Genomic DNA, 25,016 nt, shown 5'->3' with positions numbered 1-25,016 from the left:
ATTGGGAAAATAATGCTTTACCCTAGCAGTGTCACTGCCGGCTTAATGTAATGAAAATGCAGACTCCAGGTAGTATAAAATGTACAATACACCTCGGGGAATCCGTTTTGCCTTTAATTCTTAAAGTGTTAATTAAAGGTCTGAATGTGAACTCGTATGTAACCATGCTGATTGACGATCGAATAACTGATGACCCTCCGAGTCATATGTAGTGATGTGACATTTTGTCACCCCTTGGCCTTTCGGCTGGGACTGTAGCTAGCAGTCGGGATGTGGGAGTGTTTGTCCCGTATAGATCTATACACACAATGCCCTCTCTCCCTCCAGGAGACTCTGGTTACACGGTGATACCACTGTGAAGTGTCGTATCGAGAAGTAGTATGTCACATTCTAATTATAGTATATTCTCTTGTATATTGTATAATGTATTTTCTGGTATATTATATAGAGTGTTCTTCTTGTATAGTATATAGTATTCTCTTTGTATAGTATTTAGCATGTATTGACTCATAACTGTAATGACTCTGGTAGGTGTCATGGTAATAGTAGTAATGAGTAGTAATCCTTAACTATACCTATTATAGTTAAGTAGTAATTTTGGTTGCATGCCTTTGTTACACAAAGGTACTGAACTGAAGTGAAGACTTTTATATCCAACACAAATATATATGATATATAACTAAGAATTCAATGACAGTCGGACAAATAACAGAATACCCTAAGTCCACAACCAAACAAGGAACAGGAAATAAGGTGAGCTATCAGTCCTAAGTCCTTCAAGTCTTACTTATATAAATATATTAGTATAGATATGGTTTTGAAGATAAAACAAGTTTAAAAGAGTTTGAAAACAGTTTTAGCATTTAAAGAATTTGATAAAAGGTTTGAAACACTTGAAAAAAACCCAAAGTTTGATGGAAATCTGAAAGTAGCAACAAATCTTGTAGTCTGTTCTAGTTATTAATCACATGTGATTGATATCATAACTATAACAGTTCAACTTGTATTTCCCCCCCCCCCCATAAAAGTATTCAAAATCGTTTAAAAGGTTGATTTAGGGGTATGAACTCACCTGCAGTTAGTGGAGTGGATGGAAGTGCCGGGTAGGATGCTAGGTGTCAAGTGAGGACTTGAACACACACACGGATCATATGTAACATGTGGTGATACATAAATGTATCTAATTAGTTATTTAATCACTAATTAAGCAAGTAAAGACACTCTAATGCATGAAAACACTTTGTTTCAAGTGCTAGGAGTGCTAAGGGTTGCATCTAAGGAGAGTATGGCCTCACCTTGGAGTTTACTCCTCATTTGGTAGCCCTTATATGCGTTTACGGTTTCTGGACCATTTCCCCCATGAGTTTACGGCCGTAAACTCATGGTAATGGTGCATTTGTGTGTTTTAAGGTCTCATATCTCACAAGGAAGGGTTCTAAGTTTGAATCAAAGGCTTAAGAAGTGGTTAGGGCACAAAAGGACTCACCATTGGAGTTTACGGTCCTTGGACCACCATTGGGAGTTTACGGTCGTAAACACTTGGGTTTATGGTCGTAAACCCATGAGTTTACGGCCGTAAACTCATGGTTACTCCAACCATTTCGTGTTTTGGTGTTTCTAGTTCATGCATGCAAGGTTCTAGTCTTTTATCCAAACCATAGAAGGTGTTAGGGGCACCAAAACACCATTTGATGGTGTTTACGGTTCAAGGATCTCCCTTGACCGTAAACACATATGTTCTTGGGGATTTTGATGTTCTTCCAAGGGATTAGCAAGTATCATAAGCAAATAACTAGATAGGAGGAGTGTACTTACTTATAGGAAGCTTGTAAGAGTGTTTAGGACCCAAAAACACTAGTGTGTGTTCTTGGTGTTCTTGGTGTTTTGAAGAACACTTGAAGATCTAAGTAAAAATCAAGAATCCATGGATGAAATGATGTATAAACACTAGATTAAGTGTTGTATGAACGAATCTAGGAAGGAAAACACTTACATTTTGGCGGATTTGAAGAAGTGTGTGATGATACTTGAGAGAAAAGTGGTGGGTGTTCTTGAGGTGGAAAGTGTAAAGTGAGGGAATAGTGGGTAAACTCATGCTATATGCATGAGTTCTTGGAAAAATGGTGTTTACGGCCCAAACTCCTCTTGTTTGGCCGCAAACACCTTGCTAAGGTGTTGTTTGTTTTGTTTGATACACACCACTCATAACGACACTTCCTTTTATTTATCCGTTTGACGAAAATAAAATAAACACCCAAACAGACTTAAATCCGGCCAAAAATGTACTGAAATGTTTTTGACTATTATTTGAAGTGTTTGACTGTAGAGATTATACAAATGAAAATTTCGGGTTGTCACATTGAACAACCAAAAGTGAACCTGAGGGTTAAGGTCAAAAATGTAAGTAAGAAACGTGAACTATCTGATGAAGATGATTCTGATTTTCAGAGTCGCCCTGGATCTTCAAAGAAACCAAAGAGAGAAAGTAAAGTTGTGAAAAAAGAGAAAAAAGTTGTTGTTATAAAAGAATTTCCTTCATTGAAGAACAGATGTTCACACGGTTCATTGTTGGGTGTTATTCAAGGTTTAAGTAGAGAACATAAGGATTGTGTTAGGGCTATGAGATTTGGGAGTTTGTTACGGATGAAGATGATTGATGTACCGTTGAAGATTGTTTATTATGTTCTTGATCATTTTAATTTTGAAACTTTGAAGGTGGAGTTTGAAAATTATGAAGTTAGTGTTGATAGTAAGTTTGTTCATGAGATGTTAGGATTACCATCTGGTGGCTCATTACTTTCAAACATGGATTACATTTTTGAGAATAATGAAGAGAGTTGTATGTTTGAATGGAAGAAACAATATGAAAATATTGATAAATTGAGATTGAAACAGCTAAAGAATGAACTTGTGCGAACAATGCAACGGATGATAATTTTAAAATCAATTTTTTGGTTCTTTTTATTAATACATTCTGTGAGTCTACAAGCATGGGAAAATGTAATTTGAATCCATTGTATTTAATCAGAAGAGATACTGATTTAAGTAGCATTGACTGGTGCGATTTCATTGTCGATTGTTTGGTAAGGACGGAGAAGGTTTACAACCCAGAGAAAGAATCTTCTTTCTTTTATGGACCAGCAACATACCTTATGGTACGTGAGCTAATTTTTTATATTAAATATTCTTTTTAGTTTTAAAAATATGTTTGTTTTTATTTTTAAACGTATATGATTTTATAATCATATATGATTTATTATATATCAGACAGCATAATCATATATGATTTATATATATATATATATATATATATATATATATATATATATATTATAAGTAATGATATATTTTATTTGTATAAATCATATATGATTATTCATATATATTATGATTAATGATATATTAAACTGTATAAGTAAATCTTTTTAGAAAGTTAACTTATTTGTTATATATGTTTTTTGTAGTTGTTGTATGTGGATAGTTTCAAGTTTGATCATTTGCAAGTCACACGTAAACGTCCAACTATTTTTTATTGGACGTCAGAGAAGATAAGGTTTCTTAAGGATATTTTACAAGAGAATGGAGGATTTGGATGTGGAGATGTTAATGAACCATATGTTGAAGAAGAATGTCAAGAATCTGAATATAATGAGGAAGAATCTGGTGGTGATGAGGATGAATCTGATGGTGATGAGGATTTATGTGATGATGATGAAGAAGATTGTGATGTTAATAAAGTTAGTGTTGTGGAGGTAATTTTATAGTTTTATTCATTTATTATTTTATTAGTGTATTCATTTATGAATTTTTATGTTCAAGTATTTTATTTGTAAGTATATTTTTTTTATGTAGGTGTATGAAAATAAAATTTCATATATGTATCAGAAGATGGAGGATTTGAAAAAGGATCTTGTTGTAAAGATAGACGAGGGAGTGTTGAAATTTCCTCAAAGTCAAAATTTAAACAATTGGAAATTATTATTTCCTGTTGAAGATTTAAGCACAAAAAGTTTTGATTTCCATTATGTTTCACAACAAAGTAAATAACTGATATTGACACCTGTTTTTGTTCAAGTTAATGATGAAGATTATGGGAATGATTTTCTGAATGATGATGAAAATGTTGAAGATGATGATCAAGGGAAATGTTCTGGTGGTCAAGGGGATGGAAGTGGTCCACATGAGGGCAATGTTGGTAAAAAACATGTTGAAGGTAAAGGTGATGTTAATGATGATGTATATGAGGATGATATTGGTAAAAATAATGATTTGTTGAATGAGAAAGATGATGAAGATGATGAACAAGGAAATGGAAGTGGATTCAATGAAGAAGAGGCCATGAATTTAAATTATGTTGTTGAAAATGTTACTAAGAGTGTGGGTCTAATTGATAGCCAGGAAGGTGTATCTTTTAGTTAATTCATTTGTGATCCAGTTGTTGAAAGTTTTCTTAAAACTTTGGATCAAGGTAAGCATATTTTATTATTATATATAGTTTAATCATATATGATTTTAAATTTTTATATTTGAATTTTGTAGGTACTGAAAACTTGGTTGCTGGTTGTATAAATCAGAAACGAGTTGAAGATGATGTGAATGAGAATTTGACTGGTTTTGAAAAAAATGAATTTGATGACAGTAAGTATTTATTTATGTATTTTTTTATACATAAAATATATATGAATATGTTATATAGACGATTCACTTATGATTTTAATAATTTAGGGACTGTGAATTTGGGTGAGGATGATAAAGTTATTGTAGCAAAGAATGATGGAGAAGGTGAAGATGTTGAAGTTGATTTGGATTTAGGGAAACCAATAGAAGATTTTTCAAATAAAAATAAAGATTGAGGTAATTAATTTATAATTATTGTTTATTCATATATGATTGTGTTTATAATTCTTGTTTATTCATATATAATTTTTATAATTTTATTGGGTAGAAACTGTTGAAGATGGTTTAGAAATTATACAATTGAAGGATTCAAAGGAGACTCAATCACGGAAAAAGGACAAAGTGGAAGGGAAAGTTGAGAAGTTTTCTGTTCCAAGTTTTAGTCTTGGATTTAGTCAAGATTCTGAAGGTTTCAAGAAGTCATCTCAAAGTTAAAGTTCATCTGAACGGATGACAAAGAAAAAGATTAAGGATAGAGTTTATTTGAAGAAACCAAGTGTTGGTCCAGAGTGTGTTATTCCAAATGTTGATGTTATTGATGCTAGTCCTGTTTCTTTTGCACCCCCATTGGGTACATTAGAAGGACCATCAAAACCAATTTATGTCAAACCTAAAGATATAAATGAAGAAGGAACATCAGTAGTAGATGTCAAAGGAAAAAGAGAAATGAAATTTTCTTATGTTTATAAGTCACCTTTTAAGGAAAGGTTAATTGATTTTAAACCAATTTTGACACAAGTAGAAAATGTTGTTTGTGAATGGCTTTTCAGCCTTCAAGGAAATCCAGGGTAATTTTTTCAAATATAATTTTTTATTTTTATAATTATAATTTTTTATTTTTAATGACATTTAAATAAATATATACATGGATATTGTCTTGCTTATGGAAACAAATGTTATGGGTTTTAGAGCTAATTATGAAAGTCTTTATAAAAAAACCTATTTGCATGTATGTATTCTTGATTCATGGTCTCATATACTATATCATGAAGAGAAATTCAGAGATGTTGTTAATTCTCCACTCAGATTGTTCATGAATGTTGACACTGTAAGTTTTTATTTTGTTCTTTTCTTTTTATATTTTTATAATCATTTTATTATATAATCATTTCTGATTTTTTATATTACAGACTTTGTCATTTGAATATAATCATTTGAATGAAACTGGAAAATATAAAATTTTCAAGGAGAACTTCTCTCGCAGTGTTTCTGGTGATAGAGACTTGAAGGTTTTGAAGGATGTTGATATGGTATATTTAGTTTTTTTATACATTTATATATATATTTATTAATGTTTTTTTTCTAATATTATACATGTTGATGTTAGGTATTTTTTCCTGTTTTGGGGCAAAAGCACATATATGTTATTGTTATCAATCTGAAGAAACGTGCTTTTGAGGTTATTGATAATGGTGCAGATGATGCTGATTTTGATGATAAGTATGGTGCAATTTTTAAACCTCTTGTAAGTTTCAAATCATATTTATAATTTAGATTTGAAATCATGTATGATATATTTTATAATTATAATACTTGTATTTTTCTGATGTGAAATCATATATGATTTTTATAAAAAGTTTTTTTTGAAGTATCTAAAAGAGATCAATCATGTTAAAGCAAATGAAATGGCCGATAAAAATCTTACACCAATAAGATTGATAATGCCATGGAGGACAGTTTATAACAAAGTGGATTGTGGTATTTTTTCTATGAGACATATGGAGAGTTATTTTGGAGAAAAAGGTTCTGAATGGAAATATGGTCTTCCAAAAAAAGGTGATTCTCAAGAAAAAATTCTGGAAAAGTTGAGAATGAAATATGTAGCAACAATTTTAACTTCTGAGATTAATACAAAGCGTGATGATGTGTTGAAAGCTGCATATGAGTATCAAAAAGTTGATCAAAAGATTTGTGGTAAGCATGCATATGATGCTCAATGGAATATAGAAAGAAGGTTGTCAAATTTTTTTGATTGAATATTTTCTTATTGATGATGTTATAAGAACAAGTTTGTTTATGTTGTGTATGTTATGGATATTGTGAAGAATGTTTGTTTTTATGATGATGGAAAACATGGCGATGGAAAACAAGTTAATACGTATTTTGGTGGATTTTATTATGTAAGTTTGTTTGTGTGAATTATGTTATTGAATGTTAATCATAAGTGATTATGTTATATTTTTATATGTAATTTATGTTTTTAGTATTGATTATATGTTGTTTATATGTAATCATTAGTGATTGTATCGATTTTTTTTTGTTTCTGTAATCATAAATGATTATATTTGTTGTACAGCACATTATAATTTATTATATCTTTTTCTTGATAAGTGAGCTTATCTTTACTGCATGGAATACATCACCATGCAGAATCTTATCTTTGTAAGATTTAGGGGGTGTTTGGTAGGCAAGAATAAAGGGAGGAATGAAATGGGATATTCAGGGGTAATGAAAAAAAACATGTTTGGTGCGTATAAGGAAAGGAAAGCCCTATTCTTGAAGCAATCTCATTCCCCCAAAACACGGGATTTTCATTCCATGGGGTACCCCCGTTTTTTTTCATTCCATCCCCTCCCTATAATTGTATCTTCCGAAATTGCCCTCTACCAGCCTCTCAAATCGGAAGCGTAGGCACGATATTACTAAAAATCAGCATCACATCTTCAATTGATTGAGGAAAAGATATCGATTTTGCACTTGGATATCATAATCGTCGCGTTTTCCCTCACAAATGCCGACTAATTTCCAACGAAATCATCATAAAATTGTTTTCTGTGAATCATTACGTGATCGACCACCAAAGCTTCAAGACAATTTCAAGTATATTTCATCACAACTCCAAGATTCATCACAGCTCCAAGAATTTCGAGGTTAGTTTTTTTTATTTTTTTTATGTTTGTTGTATTCTTTGTTATTGACATTCATCTGATAAGGTTGTTCACTTGTTTGTGTTCCTGAAATTATTATGTATTCAATTTGCTATTTGTGTTCTTGTTATCTATCTTTTTGAAGCTACTGTTATATGTTTTTACATAGCAAAATTGCAGTTATATGTTTGACATGAACATACATACACAAATTAAACAATGATAGGATTGCAAATTTGGATTTTGATCAGGGGCATTAGAATTTGAGCAGGGGCGGATGTTAAAATGAACATCCAATTTTTAAATCCTTTTAGTAGTCTATTTTTAAATCCATTAAGTAGTCCTTTTAAAAGTGCTCATGACTTGGTGTGATAATGCATCTGCAATCACTTTTATGCTCATTTGAAATCCTTTAATGCAACAAGTACCTTCAATGCAGTTTTTGGAATCGAGAGAGATAAAGAAGAGTTACGTAAAAAACTGTATTCTGAGATGAAAAAAGTTGTTGGTTTAACTGTCTGTGACTGTAACAAGGTCGTGCGTATGCTTTCAAAGAATGATGAGTTGATGGTAATCTTCTTTACGGTTGAGGACGAAGACAATTTAGAATGGGTAAAGGACTTGCTTGAAGATGATTCTTGACGTTATTTATATGATTTTTTTATGATATTGCAGTTTTTTTTTAAGTTATGAACATTACGATCATTTTTTTTGTTAATGTTGGTTTGATCTTGATATGTTTTTATGACAAAGTTTTTTATTATGAATAAAATTTTATATTTCTATAAACCATTTATGTTTATGTAATAGTTTTTGTTATTAGTTATAGAAACTAAAATTTTTGACTAGATAATGTTGAATTTATTGAATTATGTGATCTTTGTGTTGGAAGGGTATTTTTGTCATTGTAAATTATTTTCATTCCATTCCTTTATATTTTTTGTACATACCAAATAACATGGATGAATGACACGTTCCATTCCATCAGAGTAACCAAACATGACGATGGAATGGTAATGAATCATTTCATTACCTCGTCCATTCCATTACTTAGTTCATTCCATTCCTTTCTTATTCCATTCCACCCAACCAAACACACCCTTAGTTTTGTTTTTTAGTGTTTGTAGTGAATAATCTTTTCTTTATAAATGAAAACTGATTGGGACAGCCATATAGTGTATTTTTGATAAGTGATTATGTTTGTATAAAGGGAGTAGCCTCGTGCTACCCCTTATATTTCTTCAAAGATGAGTCCGTATACTTCCAAATGGTTAGTTTTGTTTATTAATTTCTTCAACTTTTATATATCACCATTACTTATTTATGATGTAAACAACTTCCATTTTGTTTCAGGTAAAATATGGAGTCTATAAGTCTAAAAGAACTAATTTTGTTGTATCTAATTACATGTTCCCCATTTTTTTCAAGATTCTTGTTCTTTTATTTGTAGCTATATTTTCATAGATATTGTAGCTGACTCCGAGAACGTCACTTCCACCATTACTTAAAAAGTTTATCTTCATTGAACATATCAGATCTTTACTAGATGTCTTTGAAGTAGAGGGATGTTGTTCATTTAAAGAATATTTCTTTTGAATGAACAACATTTCTCTACATCAGATATGTAGTAAAGATTTTGTATGTTCAATGGAGATAATCTTTCTAAGTAATGGTGGAAGTGTTTTTGGAGTCACTATAATTTGTATGAAAATCTAGCTAGGAATATGAAGAACAACAATCTTGGAAAATGGGGAACGTGATATTTGAGACTTGTGAAATTATTTGTTATTGAAGATTTTATCATGTTTGATCAAATTCTATGATGGGTGATTAGAATTTGATTTTCTAGATGGATATTGTTATGTTTATATTTTTTATGAACAATGCTGTATATTTGTTAGGAACAATGTTGTTGTATATGGTTATATGTAATGAGTTTTGTAGTAGATCTTTGATGTTATTTATATGTAATCATATTTTTAATCACTTATGATTAAACAAAACATATGAAGTGGTATTACATAATCCTTTATGATTGCATGTATTGAATAACAGTTAACAGATTATATAATTATTTTTATTTGTATAATCATAAATGATTATGTAATACCACTTCATATGTTTTGTTTAATCATAAGTGATTATATACTTTTGTAATCATAAAAGACATAAAGTTACATAGAAGAAGGTTTAAGATAGAAAAAAATTCAAGAAAACTGATTTGTTGTACTACTAATAAAATCAAAGAAAGAATTATCAAAGTAAATTCTGTTTTACAAAAAGAGTAAAGTGTACCAAACAAAAAGTATATTATTTAGAAAAAAAATCTTGAATTATTCATTACTGGTTAAACTAGTAATTATCTATGTAACTTTTGATGATTGTTCTGCTGCAAGTTTTATTGGGCATGTACGCAAGTTATGATGAGCCCTTTCTCTGCATCCTGAGCATCTTCTTGTTTGCTTGTTTGAATTTTTATATGCTATTTCTGCTGCACTTTGAATTCTATTTTTCTTTCCACTTCCTTTATTGCTTTGAACATTTGGAACATTGATGTCAATGTCTTTTGGAATAGAAATGCCCATAAGCTTTCTACCTCTTCAACATCTGTCCTATTTTTCTACAATTCATTTGTAGGATCGTTCTCATATTCCTTCAACATGCTTTCTGTTTTCTTAACAAACAAATCCATTTTGTCTTTATTTTTTCTTACGTATCCCAAGCATGCTTCAAAGTTGTAGTATGCTTGATTGACAGATCTGTTAATTTCACTGTCTCCTGTATCATATACATGTCTGCCAAAGTGATAATGCCTTGATATCACATCCTTTCTCCAACGATTCTCAATATACTGTTCAGTTATTTCCTTAATTCCATGTTTCATGAATATATTGAATGCATGTCTGCACAAAGTCCCAAAGCGGTTAAAGTGTTCACAAGTACATTTTACATTATTTATTGGAAGTTTTATTTCTACCTGTTCAAAATAAAATTAAAGCATTAAGTGTTTTATAATAATAACTAAAAATTGTTGTATATTATGTTTTGATTCATCAAAACTTAAAATAAGAATATATTACCTCAAATTTTGTTTTTAGATCACTGTTTTTGTTCAGTTGTTCCACTTTGTATAACTCCCATCCATTTTTTGTTCCAATATGTTTGTATTGGCAGTACCAAGAACCTTTGTAGATTTCTTTTTGTACTTCATAAAACAATGTACCTGTAAACTTTTGCAACATGTTTTTCTATTGGTCGCGGTGAAATAAATTTATATACTGCCTTCTTTGTTTGATGATCAAGCTCCTTTTGTGTATTTCTTTGTTTTTGAATTGTTGTGTCTTAGTTCATCATGAAATGTAAAAGTAAATTTCCAGATTGCGAGTAAGTGTTGAAGAAGGAATTCATGCTTTCTGATCTTGAAGTGGTTTTCATCAATCCAGACATTCTAGTGTCACTGAAGTATGCAAGTATCCATTTGTCACGTAATTCGAACATATCATTGAACCATCTTTTATCTTCGAGGTTGAATTCATTATTAATCAACTCCCACTTCTTCTCAAATTCACCAGGTTTGGTATGCATGTTCCATACAAGCTTGTTAAATCTTTTCTTGAAGTCTCTGTTTTTAAATAAATCGCCAGTAACCTATGAATGAACAATTTTACTTATATAAATATAAATTATATATTTATTTAGATATATCATATATGAGTAATCATGTATGATTATGTACTGTAAGGTAGGATTAATCATATATGATTAATCATATATGATTAACTATTCTAATAATATGAATTATCAGATATCATACTATATAATCATATATGATTATATACTGTATTATTATATATCATACTATATAATCATATATGATTAATAATATATGATTAACTATTCTAATAATATGAATTATCAGATATCATATTATATAATCATATATGATTAATCATATATGATTATATACTATGATATACGATAATACAGGATATAACCATATATGATTAATCATATATGATTAACTATTCTAGTAATATGAATTATCAGATATCATACTATATAATCATATATGATTATATACTGTATTATCATATATCATACTCTATAATCATATATTATTAATCATATATGATTATACATTATGGTATCTGATAATTCATATTCTTACAATACTTAATCATATATGATTATACAGTATGATATCTAATAATTGATATTATTAGAATACTTAATCATATATGATTATATAGTTTTATTTTTATTATGCCTTTGCTTGTAGTTTTTTCATTATGTGCCACATGCATAGTATGTGTCTTGAATTTGGTAAGACAGATTCCACTGCTTGTTTTATTGTTGGATCTTAATCAGTTAGAACAATTTTTTGTGTTTTCCCTTCATGAGCTTTAAGAAAAGCTTTAATTAGCCATTCATACGACTCAATTGTCTCTCTACTCAGCAACCCAGCGCCAACAGTAACTGATTTCTTGTGGTGGTCAACTGTTGTGAATGGAACAAATACCATTTTATACCTATATAAAGAAAATGTGTTTAGTACAATCATTTTTATTTTAATCATAAATGTATAAATTATGTAAAGCATATACATTAACTTACTTGTTTTTTCTAAAAGTTGCATCAAAAGATATAACTTCTCCAAACTCTGCATAAAAAGCCTTTTCTCTTTCATCTGCCCAAAACATAGCAGCCAACATATCTCCATCACGAAGGAACTCAAATGAATAATTTGGGTAATGATCTCTACGATCATTCATTTTGTTTATCATTATTTGAGCATCCTTGTAAAATAAGATTCTTTTTACTCCCATCCTCAAGTTTTTGTAGTCTGTTACCTTTGCCCCTACATATTCATACCCTCATTTCAAAACTGCTCGTATTTTGTGAGCCATTGTTGGACCAATTTTAGCTTTTGATGCACGTACTACAAACTCTTTTTCAGTATATGACATCTTTCTTGCCTTTTTCGTATAAGGTCTTTCCTCAATACTTTCCAGTGGGTGGTTGTGCAATTCAAAGAATTTCTTAACTTTGTAATCTATTGTTCCATAAACATTTTTCAAATATAATCTTTGCTTTACACCCAATAATTATCTTGTTTGAATTTGGTTTCCTCTTGATAGAACTTGTAGCCAACGTAGCACAAGGTTTTGGTTTATCCTTGTAATTCCCTAATCTGCTTGTGTATCAATCAGATCCGTTTGATGGTGCGGAATCCCAATCAAACGGATGATTTCAGATCAAATAGAAGAGAAGGAGAAGAAGAATAATATGAATCTTGAATGTATTGATGATATGAATTAAGTTCCTTACACAAGATTCACACACTTACACACACTAAAACTCCTTTCTCACTCTCTTGGCCGTACACTCTCTTCTGTTTTTCAATCCCTCCTCAACCACCTAACACCTATATATATACTTGGGGAATATGGGCCATAAATGGGTTTACGGCCGTAAACACCCATTGGGCCGTAAATAGGTTTACGGCCGTAAACCTGTTTACAGCCATAAACACCCACCTGGCCGTAAACCTGACCGTAAACTCATAAAATATTACATAAAAATACAATTGCTCAGAAAAGCAAAGTATAAACCATAATTTTGACCCAACAATCTCCCCCTTGGTTTATAGCTTTCTTTTCTTAATTGACCCAACAAGCTCCCCCTAAAAAGTAGCTGGCTTTTCTTGTCAATCTTCATCGAGAGCTTGGCTTCAACATTAATCTTCAAATTCTTCACAACTTCAAGATGAACTTGATGAATCTTCAATGAATGACTTCATCTTGAGCAGTTGGGCTTTTCTTCAGAATTTGACATTGAACGCACATTGGGTGAGGAGGCTTCTTGTACTGATTCTTGAGAGATAGCGCTTTCAGCTTGAGAATCTTCAGAGAGAATATCAGAGAGAACTAATCTTCTGGATCACTTCAGCAGGTTCAAGATAGCAGCAGACTGATTGAGGAGGCTTCAATGCAATCCGTCACATAATCTTCAATTTCAGCTTCACCTTGCTTCTGGGGTTGAAAGATTGAATGTCGAAAGAATAATCTTCATTTCTTGCTCCTTCGAAAGAGAATTCTTCGATGATCACGGATCCTTGGCTCAGAAATCTTCAACACAAACTCCATGAGTTTCATCTTCACCTGAATTCACTTTTCAAGACAAAACAAAACTAAAAGAAAACTTAGCACACAAATTAAAACAGAAACAAAAATATTTTTGGATTTTTCATATTTTTTGAAAAAAAAATAAAACAGAAATAACACTATTTTTTTCGATTTTTAATTTTCTGATTTTTGTTTGGTTTTTAAAATTTTTAATTCTCCCCTAATATTTAAATTAGAAGAAACTATGAACAAATTTAAAAAAAATAAAATGATATCTAACTTTAAGAGTGATTTGGGATCAAAGTTTTTAGACAGCCTTTATCCATTTATTAGTACCTCTTCCTTCATGAATAGATCTGGTCAATCGCCGGTATTGTGGTCCACTTAAACACGAGAGATTGTGACAAAATTAGGACATACTATAAGTGACAAGACAATATGATCCTAAGTTCCTAGATAATATTCCTTAAGGGCCATTCAGCTGACGACGACCAAAGATATTGTTGTCCACCTAAATTGAGCAGCGAGATCTACAGACAACCTAGTGATTGTTCAATTTTAAATGTACTAGAACATGTTTCCCGCTTCCTGACATACCCCAATAATCAGGAACTTCCAAAGTACTCCTTATTTTAGGTGAGCAGACAATTATTATGAGAGAAGTCAGATTTAGAGTGCATATGCTATATACCCAGGTCGCATCTCTTCCAATCTCGCAGAGGGTGAAACATATGACTAACCAAATTTAGAGGGATTGAGAAGTAGAATGGTGCATATGTTGTGTACCAGGTCGGATGTATTTCAATCACACAAGGAGACAACATATGACTAACAGAAAGGAAGAATTGCATAGATAGAAGATGCAGAGAAATAGAATTGCATATGTTGCAGTCCAGGTCGGATGTATTTCAATCACGCAAAGGAGGCAACATATGACTAACAGAAAGAAAGCAAGAAAATAATTTCCTACAGACCTACTTTATCGGAATTCCCCAGTCGCCCCATCAATACCGTAATTAAGGACAGAGTTCGTACATCGAGGAAGGGTTAAACCACAGTTCTAGATACAGATTATTTTAGTGTGACCGGTGGATTATCATGTATATCTCCCTGCTCAACCTATCTGGGCGTCGTATTGTTAGGCTAAATGGATCTATCTAGGTCAAGATTTTTCAAGTCTCTAGATTCCTTAAGTTCATTAATGCCTAGTCAAGTCCATTTTAATCTCTCGTGCCTACCAGCGCATCGAACACAGAGCCTAGACAATTCAGATTCAGTCCCTTACACAGATTCAGATTGCCTGTTATCACATGATTATATCACTTCCCAAAACATCTCCCTCAAGCACATTTCATTAACACCATTTTTTTTTTAATTTTCTAATTTTTATTTTGTTATTATTTCTCCCCCTAACTTTGTGCATAGGAGAGAAACGAAAGTAAATGCGCAAATTTAAACTATCCTAAAACAAAAATTAGTCTTTAAAGTGAATCAGCTTAAGAAAAACTCAGGAGTATAGAGAAGAAAACTCAAACCGTAAGTCACCGATTGAATTTGCATCCAGAAAGTCTGAGAACAGCACGCGTAATCTCAGAACAGATCCGAAAATTCTTCATGTCATTAAGCACTAACCCCGTTTGTGATCTCTTCCTTTCTTCCTTTCCCGCAAAGGACACATACTCCCAAACAATGTTCTGAGTGTTGTACAGTTGAGAGATACCTCCTATCATGTGCCAGGAACAGCCACTACCAACAAACCGAAGTCTGATGATATGCCTCCATAGCTGCTCCGACACAGAGCGGGATCAGTTGGTCTTTGGAACCCAATCCATTTTGAAACTGGGTCGACATTTGTCATCTACGCAAGATACATTCTCCCATGACATGTCCTGTTTATCACAAACAGAAGATGAAGAAATATTAGAATCGTTAGAAGATTTGGGAGAGTGAGCCTTTGGAACCCATTTGTAGTTGGGTTTAACCCATTTTTTTTTCGATCTGATGGGTGGCTCAGTACTTGCTTTTGATCTTGATGTCGGCCGTTGAGATGACATTGACCTAACCGGTCTTTGTTTCACTGGAGCATCTCTTGGATTGGGCTTCTTGGCCGACATTCCCTTCTTGCCCTTGGGATTCAGATTCTTGGCCTTGTGGGTTTGATTCTTGGCCTTCTGCGCGTTCCAGTCACCATTGTCTAAACGTGACTTTGAGGGGTTTCTTTTGGAGTATCTCCCTCTTGGCGCGTTCTGCCATCCTTGTGCATAGTAGGGAACGTATGCGCGATTAGGACAATTTCTGGCAATGTGTCCAGGTGTTCCACAGTGAAAACATGTCTTTTTCTTCACTGTGAAGTTGTTCCTTCCTGCCCCTGGTGGCATGTCCTTGCCTTGTCGCTTGTTGTTCCCACAAGCACACTTGCAACAGGCACTCTGATTTGCTTGTTTTGGTGGCCTGTATTTACCAACAACAGGTTGTGTGACTGGTGAGGGTGGAGGTGAAGTGGATGTGCTTGAATCAGGAACATCAGAATTGTCAAACAAAAATCAAACACATCAAAGAAATTTGAGTTATCAGTCTTTGACACAGAATCATCAGAATTTGCAGAACTAGAATTAGTTATGTTCTCCTTATCCTAATCCTTTACTACTTTACCTGCACATGAAGTAGATGTGCTAGAAACAGGAACATCAGTATTTTCAAACAAATCATCAAATATGTCAAAAAAATTTAACTCAACATGATCCGATGCAGAAGCATCACAAGATGTATCATCAATTTTAACATCAGAAACAGAAGGTTTTTCATTGGAAACAGAAACATCAGATTGAGACTCAGTTTTATTATCAGAAACATATCCTTCAACTTCGTGCTTTGACTGATCTAAGGATTGATCTGCAGGGGAAGTAGAAACGTTAGTATTTTCAACATTAATAAATCCTCCTGAAACAAAACCAGATGGCTTGTCATAAACCATGAATGGTTCGTTGGCAATCTCCTCTTTAGACAAGGGTTGATACTGATATGTATGATTAAAAGGAGGAGGTACATTATCGTATCCTAAACCCTTTTGTTGGTTTCATTTGAACTGCAGACAATGGTCAATCATGTTGGCAACTATCTCGCTTGATACATCAAATCTTTTAAAATCAAAATTTGCAGTTTCAAATTGTCTCTTTAATGTATCAAGCTCAGTAATTAACTCATCATTCTGTCTCTTGATATAATCATAATTTTCACATTTTTCACTGTAGTCTTGCTGAATTCTCTTAAAGTCCTTTATTTTTGTTTCTAACTGGGCCTTTAGGGGTTTTTGTCATTTTCTAAATTGATAACCTTCATATCTCAGGTCTTCAACTTCTCTTTTTAATAAATTAATTTGTTCTCGAAGAAATTTAATCGTAGTTTCACAAGCTGGAGTACATGAAATTTCATTTACCGGAATGGATTCGGAACTCATTTTTATTTTTATTTTATTTTATTTTTTATTTTATTTATTTATTTATTTATTTATTTATTTTTTAAATTATTTGACAAAAAAACTCAAAAGTCAACCTTAAAAGTCAAACCGAAAATCTAAATTTGAAAATCTAAAAGTTAAATGAGAAAGTCAAAATTTAAAGTTAAATGTCAAATTCTAAAAGTCAAAGTCAAAATTTTAAGTAAAAAGTCAAAAATAAAAGTCAAAATTTAAAAACTAAAATTTTTGGTTGAAAAAGAAATTTAAAAATGAAAGAAAATGATTTTTGGGGTTTAAAGTGTTAAATTTGCGAAAGTGGTGCGACAGGGAGTGTTTATGAATTAAATTTCGAAGTGTTCTTCCATCTAGCAAGCTAGATCAGCTGGTAAGGCGCTTGAAGAGATGAGGCGAGAAACCCGGGTTCGATCCCCGGCACCCCCCGATTCCGTTTCCTATTTTTTAGATGCGAAGGCGAGGCTGCTGCTTGCGAGGACGAGGTGCGAGGCGCGAGACCGAGGCTGCTGAACGAGAAGGCATGCGAACCGGAAACGCTGCTGGACCGTACACGTGCGAGCCGTAAACTCGGAGGGCCGTAATCTCGGACCGCAAACTCTGGGGCCGTAAACTCGGGCCGTAAACTCCGGAAACCCTAGCTGTTGGCCGTAAACGCTGCCACCCCCTCGCTGGTTACGACCAAAAACAGTGATTTTTGCCCCTTTTTGCTCCAAAACTCGATCAAAAACTCGTTTTTATGAAAAACGCGAAGAACAAACCCCCCTTATTTTGCCACGATCTATCCAAAAACGCAAGAATCCTTCCAAAATAAGATCAAATCAGCTCCAGATCTGACAAAATTGACTGATACAATCCAAGCTCAGATACCAATTGTAAGTCCCTAATCTGCTTGTGTATCAATCAGATCCGTTTGATGGTGCGGAATCCCAATCAAACGGATGATGTCAGATCAAATAGAAGAGAAGGAGAAGAAGAATAATATGAATCTTGAATGTATTGATGATATGAATTAAGTTCCTTACACAAGATTCACACACTTACACACACTAAAACTCCTTTCTCTCTCTCTTGGCCGTACACTCTCTTTTGTTTTTCAATCCCTCCTCAACCACCTAACACCTATATATATACTTGGGGAATATGGTCCATAAATGGGTTTACGACCGTAAATGGGTTTACGGCCGTAAACACCCATTGGGCCGTAAATGAGTTTACGGCCGTAAACACCCACCTGGACGTAAACCTGACCGTAAACTCATAAAATATTACATAAAAATACAATTGCTTAGAAAAACAAAGTATAAACCATAATTTTGATCCAACAATCCTTGCCACCCCTATTGCATATAACATATTTTTATTCTATTATCTGGCTATTGTATTTTGATTGGCTACTCAGTCTTGTTTGAAAACCTGCCATTTCTACATAATCAATATACATTTTTACTGCCAAATTTAGTGATTTGAAAACGCTGTTTACAACTGGTACAAATTCAATAGGGACATCTGGTTTATATTCAGATTCTTCAATTATGTTACTGCAATATGATTCATTTGTTGAATTGGAACTTTCACCTGATAAAAGAAGAGAATGTCAAATATGTTATTATATAATTTTATGCTGTAATAATCATATGTGATTAACAATATATATTTATATAGTGTAATATATTATTCATTATATTTTAGTATGAAAAATCATATATGATTATAGATATTAATATATTATTAGATGTTAAATCATATGTGTTTGTTCATTGTCTTATATGATTAATCATATATTGTACTGTGTAATCATAAATGATTATACGTATTAATTTATAGGTAATCATACTTGATATTGTTTAATCATCTATGATTAATCATATGTATGTGTAGTTTGTAATATATAATTAATCATATTTTATGATGTATAATCATATATGATTATTCATCCTAATATAAGATTAATATATATTTCAATTTGAAAACATATATGATAAATCAGAATTACAAACTATAAATACATATGATTAATCATACATATGAATAATCATATATGATTATTCCTGCTAATATAATCATATTTGATGATGTATAATCATATTTTTTTGTACAATGTCTTATATGATTAATCACATATTATACTGTAGAATCATATATGATTATACTATTTACTATATAATTAATCATATATTTAGATCTATTAACACATATGATAAATCACATATTTTTTTAAATTGTTATATACGATTAATCAAATGTTAGTATGTATAATCGTATATGATTATACACCGTAACATATAATTAATCGTAATTTATACTGTATAATAAAAAAATCAGAATGAAGTGTAGAAATTGTAATGTAATATGTAGTATTAAAACGAATTATTTGTACCTTCAATACGAATCGTATTTTGAAGTTGTTCAGAAGTCAAAGAAATTGAATCGATTTGTTCGTTGTTACGAGATGAATTTATTTCAGCTACAATAGTATCAGTTGCGATCGACTCGTCAATTTCTTTTGAATTTGACATCATTTATGAAAATTGATTTTGATTCAATTTTCAAATGCTATCTTGAATTGCGTTGATGAATGCGATGTGTTTGTTTCTTCGATTTGAGGATTATGTCTCGTATTTATGAAGATATGAATTGATGCTCTGTTTCGATCGTTTTTTTTCGATTTGAAGATTACGATTAATTTGATAACAAATTCAGTAAAAATAGGAACTTTATGATGATATTGAATGATTTTTAAAGATTGAATGATACGATTACGTGATTGATACTGAGAATCGATGATTTAGCGATAAAAGAAGGTGTCCGCTTTCTAAACATTAAGTTGAAATTTACGGTTATACACCTGCATCATTTAACAGTTGACGGAAGTTGAGGTTAAGTTCCATTGGCTAATGTTTAATCTCACAATCTCTAATTTTTTATTAATCTCAAGAGAACCATCCCTATATATATATATATATATATATATATATATATATATATATATATATAGGGTGAGGTTCAATAGAGAACCATAATTAACCAACGAACCAATCGTGAGCGTCGGAAATCATAACGATCAACGGCCAAGGAAATAGATGTACACTTTTACATTTGACGCACACACACCGGATTATACCAAAAAATCCACCATTTACAAAAAAACTCACCACTTTTTTTCGTTTAAAATTTTTTTTAGGCCATGTTTTTTATCAAAAAAAAAACCGAATATACCGTTGTTCACGATTTTTCGTTCTCTTTCCATAGAGATCCATGATGATATATAAAAAACGAACTTTTTTTTTTCGAAAAAAAACTCACTTCATTTTCTTTGATGAAAAAAGTTAAGGTCTATTTTTTATAGAAAAAAAAATTAATAAATATATCAAAATTCATATGTTTTGTACTTTTAAACATAGATTCATATTCATGTTTAAAAAAAACGATATTTCAGTTCAAATTCACATTGTGAACCTCCTCAGATTCACAGTGTGTATATTAATAAGTCAGATTCAGATTCATAGTGTGAATCTGAACTGATCGGAGCTTTTTCACATTGTGAATGTTAAAATTTGAAATATTTACAGTTTAGATTCACAGTGTGAATCTACACTGATCGAGGTTTTTTATTTTTTTATTTTTTTTTATTTTTTTTGTGAACCTTCTCAGATTTACAGTGTGCATAATAACAATTCAAATTCACAATGTGAATCTGAACTGTTCGAGATTTTTCATATTGTGAATGTTAAAAATTGAAATATTTACAGTTTAGATTCACAGTGTGAATCTACACTGTTCGAGGTTTTTTTTTTTTTAAATCGGTGTTGATGTTTATTAATAGAGTACAAAAAATTAATGATTTTGGTATAATTAGTTTTTTTTTGATAAAAATAAACTTAAATATTGAAAAAACTAAGAAAATTAAGTGGGTTTTTTTCGAAAAAAAAAAGTTCGTTTTTTATATATTATCATGGATCTCTATGGAAAGACGACGAAAAATCGTGAACAACGGTATATTCGGTTTTTTTTTTCGATAAAATTTTAAATGAAAAAAAGGAAGTGAGTTTTGTTATAATCCGGTACATGTGCGTCCATTATAAAATTTTACAACCCTTCCTTTTGCTGTTGATCGCTTTAAATTCCGACGCTTTGGATTGGTTCCTTGGTTCCTTGATTAATAATGGTTCTCTATTGAACTTTTTCATATATATATATATATATATATATATATATATATATATATATATATAGGGTTGAGATCGGTTGAGAACTCATAGTTTCCCGAGAACCTGAGAACTAAATGTGGAGCGTTAAATCAAAATTAACTCATTTAGGGTATGATCGTAATCTTACCGATCTCATTTAATGTTTATTTTTCTGTGTTATTGGACAAAATTAACATAATAAATCAAATTTCAGATTTTAATAATTTTTATTTTCAGAAAACATGAATTTTTTAAAAAAATGAAAAAATGTAATTTAAAAAAAAAAACTGCAAAATTTTTGAAAAAAAAACAACAATTTTTTTAAAAAAACTGCTTCTTAAAAAAATTAAAAAAAAACTGCTTTTTTAAAATAAAAAAAAACTGCAGATTTTCAGAAAAAACCTGCAATTTTTTTCAAAAAAAACTCCAAAATTTTTTTAAAAATTGCATTTTTTTCTTATACTATAATATTCGTAAGTAAATCATAAAATATCTTATTTTTATTAATCAATCTATAAACATAATGGTACAAGTATTTTGTTCGATACAAAATAATATATAAAAAATAAAAAAAGCTTCAAAGATTCACAATGTTATCGTTTCTTCATATCAAGATTTCCATATTTTCTTCAATTTATCACTTTTTGCATCTTCAAAATTTTCCACAAATTCTTTCAAATCTACAAGAAAATAAGAAAAATGATTAATGCAAGAACACTCACAAAAATGCATATGTATATATCATGTAAGATTCACATTCGATTATCTAATGTGATATTCACATGTGAATGTATCTTTTAAAATTCAAATGTGAAATTCATAAGAAAATAAAAACGAAGAACACTCACACAAAATGCATGTGTGCATATAGGTGTAATTCATATGTGATTCACTCGTGACTTACATATAAATTACATGTGATTCATATGTGAATTATATGTGATTTATATGTGAATCACATGTGATTTATATGTGCATCACATGTAATTCATATTTGATTCACTTGTGAATTACATGTGATTCATATGTGAATTACATGTGATTTATATGTGAATCACATGTAATTCATATTTTATATGTGATTCGCTTGTGAATTACAAGTGATTCATATGTGAATTACATGTTATTTATACGTGAATCACATGTGATTTATATGTAAATTACATGTAATTCATATGTGATTCACTTGTGAATTACATGTGATTTATATGTGAATCACATGTGATTTATATGTGAATCATATGTGATTTATATGTGAATCACATGTAATTCATATGTGATTCGCTTGTGAATTACATGTTATTCATATATGAATTACATGTGATTTATATGTGAATAACATGTGATTTATATGTGAATCACATATAATTCATATGTGATTCATATGTGAATTACATATAATTCATATGTGAATTACATGTGATTTTTATCAATCAGACACGTAATGTAATTAACTGTCTAGGTTACTGTAAAGGAATTACATGTGATTCAAGAACAATAATTAATCAATAAAAAAAGGAACGATTTTTAGTAACTTTTTTTAATTCTTTTTTATGAAATGAAATTTTTTTAGTCAACTTGAAAATTACCTGCGTTTTGGCTTTGAATCATAAATAGCTAATAGTTAAATACGTAAAAATACTTTAGACATACATATTTGGTCTGTAATTTGCAATCACAAAATAAACAAAGTGTAGCTAATTGTACCTGTGCCTTCAGGGATGGTGTAATCCAACATCATATAGTTGTCTGTGATAATATTTCCAACTATGTGAATGTTTTCCGATAATAATTGAGTGCAATTTCAAGAGCCTATCCATCAATCATAAAAGCCACATCCTGCAACAAAATACATACATATCGTCTAATTAAATTTAAATCAAACAAACACAACAAGTAATTGCATCAATAATAAATGTAAGTCATTTGTTACCTTAGGTTCTTCTTTTGTTATCTTCATTGTAAGAATTTTTTTTTCCATATTTCTATAAACTTCATCTTCTGTTTTTCCATTAACTAATAGAAGTTGGCCTTTTAACTAATAGAAGTTGGCCTTTGGGTTCTGTACATGATTGAAACATAATGAAAATTGAAAACTACAAACAAATCATAAATTCTAAAATTTAATCAAACATGGAAAACTATCATTCCTACTCAAGATACGGGTAAACTCAAGAAATAACAATATAATTTTGTTCATTTGTTTACTTTATAATTGAAAAACAAATTGAAATGGTAAGAAATAGGGCAGCAATAAAAGTAAAATGTGTGATTAGGAGGTGAAGTGATCAATCAAATCATTAAGTTGTGTTCTTATTGAAAGTTATCAACCTTTATTGCCTATAGTAAATGACTAAACTTTCAAGATTTATTATGTTTGTAGTTTTTTATCAACCTTTTTTGTCCACAAGTATATTTGAATTTTTCAAGTTTGGTCCTGATAAATTTGTTCTTGCAATTTTAGTTTTTGTAACATTTTTGGTCCACGTACCGGTAAAATGTCTACCTTTATCCCCTGAGTAAAGCTGATTTTGCAATTTTGGTACCAAAAATAAAGTCTTAGTATTTGGAATTAGGTACCATATTTGCAAAAACCAGCTATATTCAAAGATCAAATGTGTAACTTTCTCTAAGGAAAATGAATTTACCTGCTAAAAGAGTTCGGTTATCAAAAGAGTGTGACTCAGCACTTTCCTAGTTTTCATAATCCAAACAATAATAACATCAACTTGCAATATATTAAAAAAATGTGGTTATAATTTATAATTACAAATAAACTTAAAGCAGTTTCTAAACACCAATAATAATAATAATTACAAAATCTTCAAGGTATCATTGGATAACTTGTCAATTGGTGCCACTTCTTTAACCAACTTTCAGAATATCTAATGAATTAAATGAAACTTGTTTTGATAATAAAACGTCTATAGACCTTCTATCAAATGCACAACTTTTTGAATTCCACCTTATTGTGCATATAAACTCTTAAAGCATGTGTATGACTTCATTTGGAATTTTTTGGAACATTCATATTTCATACATCCCTTTTTCACTCAAAACACAAACTAGGCATAAAAATTTCAGTTTTCAAGTTGAATGTAGAAATCTTATTTTGTCCGAAAACCGGATTCCTTCCTTGTTTTAAATTTCTTATCACTTTAACAAATCCATAATCATTTCTGTTTTCAATTTGAAAACTTTAAGGATTTGCAAAGTTCACTATTTGAACTTCTTGAAACATCAACTTGAACTGAATGGTCAATCACAAGGTCTACTGGCACCTGGGAAATACGAAGATATGAAATAATTAAAAGCTATTGATGCTTTAAAAAAATATGTGAATGGGATAATTAGAATATTACTTACCAATGGGTTGATCTTCTTGGAGTCACCACTAAGTATGTTCATAGAATCTCATATACAAACAAGGTTAACTACAAATAGAACTCCGGTAAAATCCTAAGAAAATATATGGTTCAGGACTTTCATCGAGCAACTTGTGTGCACTTCAGAAAACCTGACACTTTGAATACAAATTGACTATATTTTCACCAGAAAGGTCCATGTTAAAGAGAACAACAATATTCATAAGGCAACACATGAAGGAAAAGAGCACTAGAGTTTTATATTTTCACGAAAATGTTCTTCTTAATAAGAAAACTTCTAAACTCTAAGTAATTTCAATATC

The 25,016-nt window shown here is 30.9% G+C and overlaps 1 protein-coding gene across 1 annotated transcript; it reads right to left on the bottom strand.

Annotated features, from left to right (window-relative positions):
* Positions 1–10,164: 10,164 nt before the first annotated feature.
* Positions 10,165–10,786, bottom strand: LOC145138979 (protein FAR-RED ELONGATED HYPOCOTYL 3-like). Its single transcript, XM_079072956.1, has 2 exons — positions 10,625–10,786; positions 10,165–10,521 (listed from the first exon to the last, which is right to left on the bottom strand). Exons 1-2 carry the CDS (start codon positions 10,784–10,786, stop codon positions 10,165–10,167), a joined length of 519 nt encoding a protein of 172 aa, XP_078929082.1.
* Between the last annotated feature and the right edge of the window lie 14,230 nt (positions 10,787–25,016).

This window comes from Lactuca virosa, chromosome 9 (assembly GCF_052849685.1).
Source record: "Lactuca virosa cultivar CGN04683 chromosome 9, Lactuca_virosa_CGN04683_v6, whole genome shotgun sequence".
Lineage (NCBI taxonomy): Eukaryota > Viridiplantae > Streptophyta > Magnoliopsida > Asterales > Asteraceae > Lactuca > Lactuca virosa.
The sequence above is the reverse complement of the archived record's forward strand: the minus strand, read 5'-3'. Positions and strand labels throughout refer to the sequence as shown.

What these genes read in the sequence shown, in the direction of transcription:
- LOC145138979 (XM_079072956.1), bottom strand. Translation starts at nt 10,786, where the DNA reads ATGTTGCAAAAGTTTACAGGTACATTGTTTTATGAAGTACAAAAAGAA. An exon ending in ATCTAAAAACAAAATTTGAG is followed by an intron (nt 10,522 to 10,624) that starts GTAATATATTCT and finishes TATTTTGAACAG; the next exon opens with GTAGAAATAAAACTTCCAAT.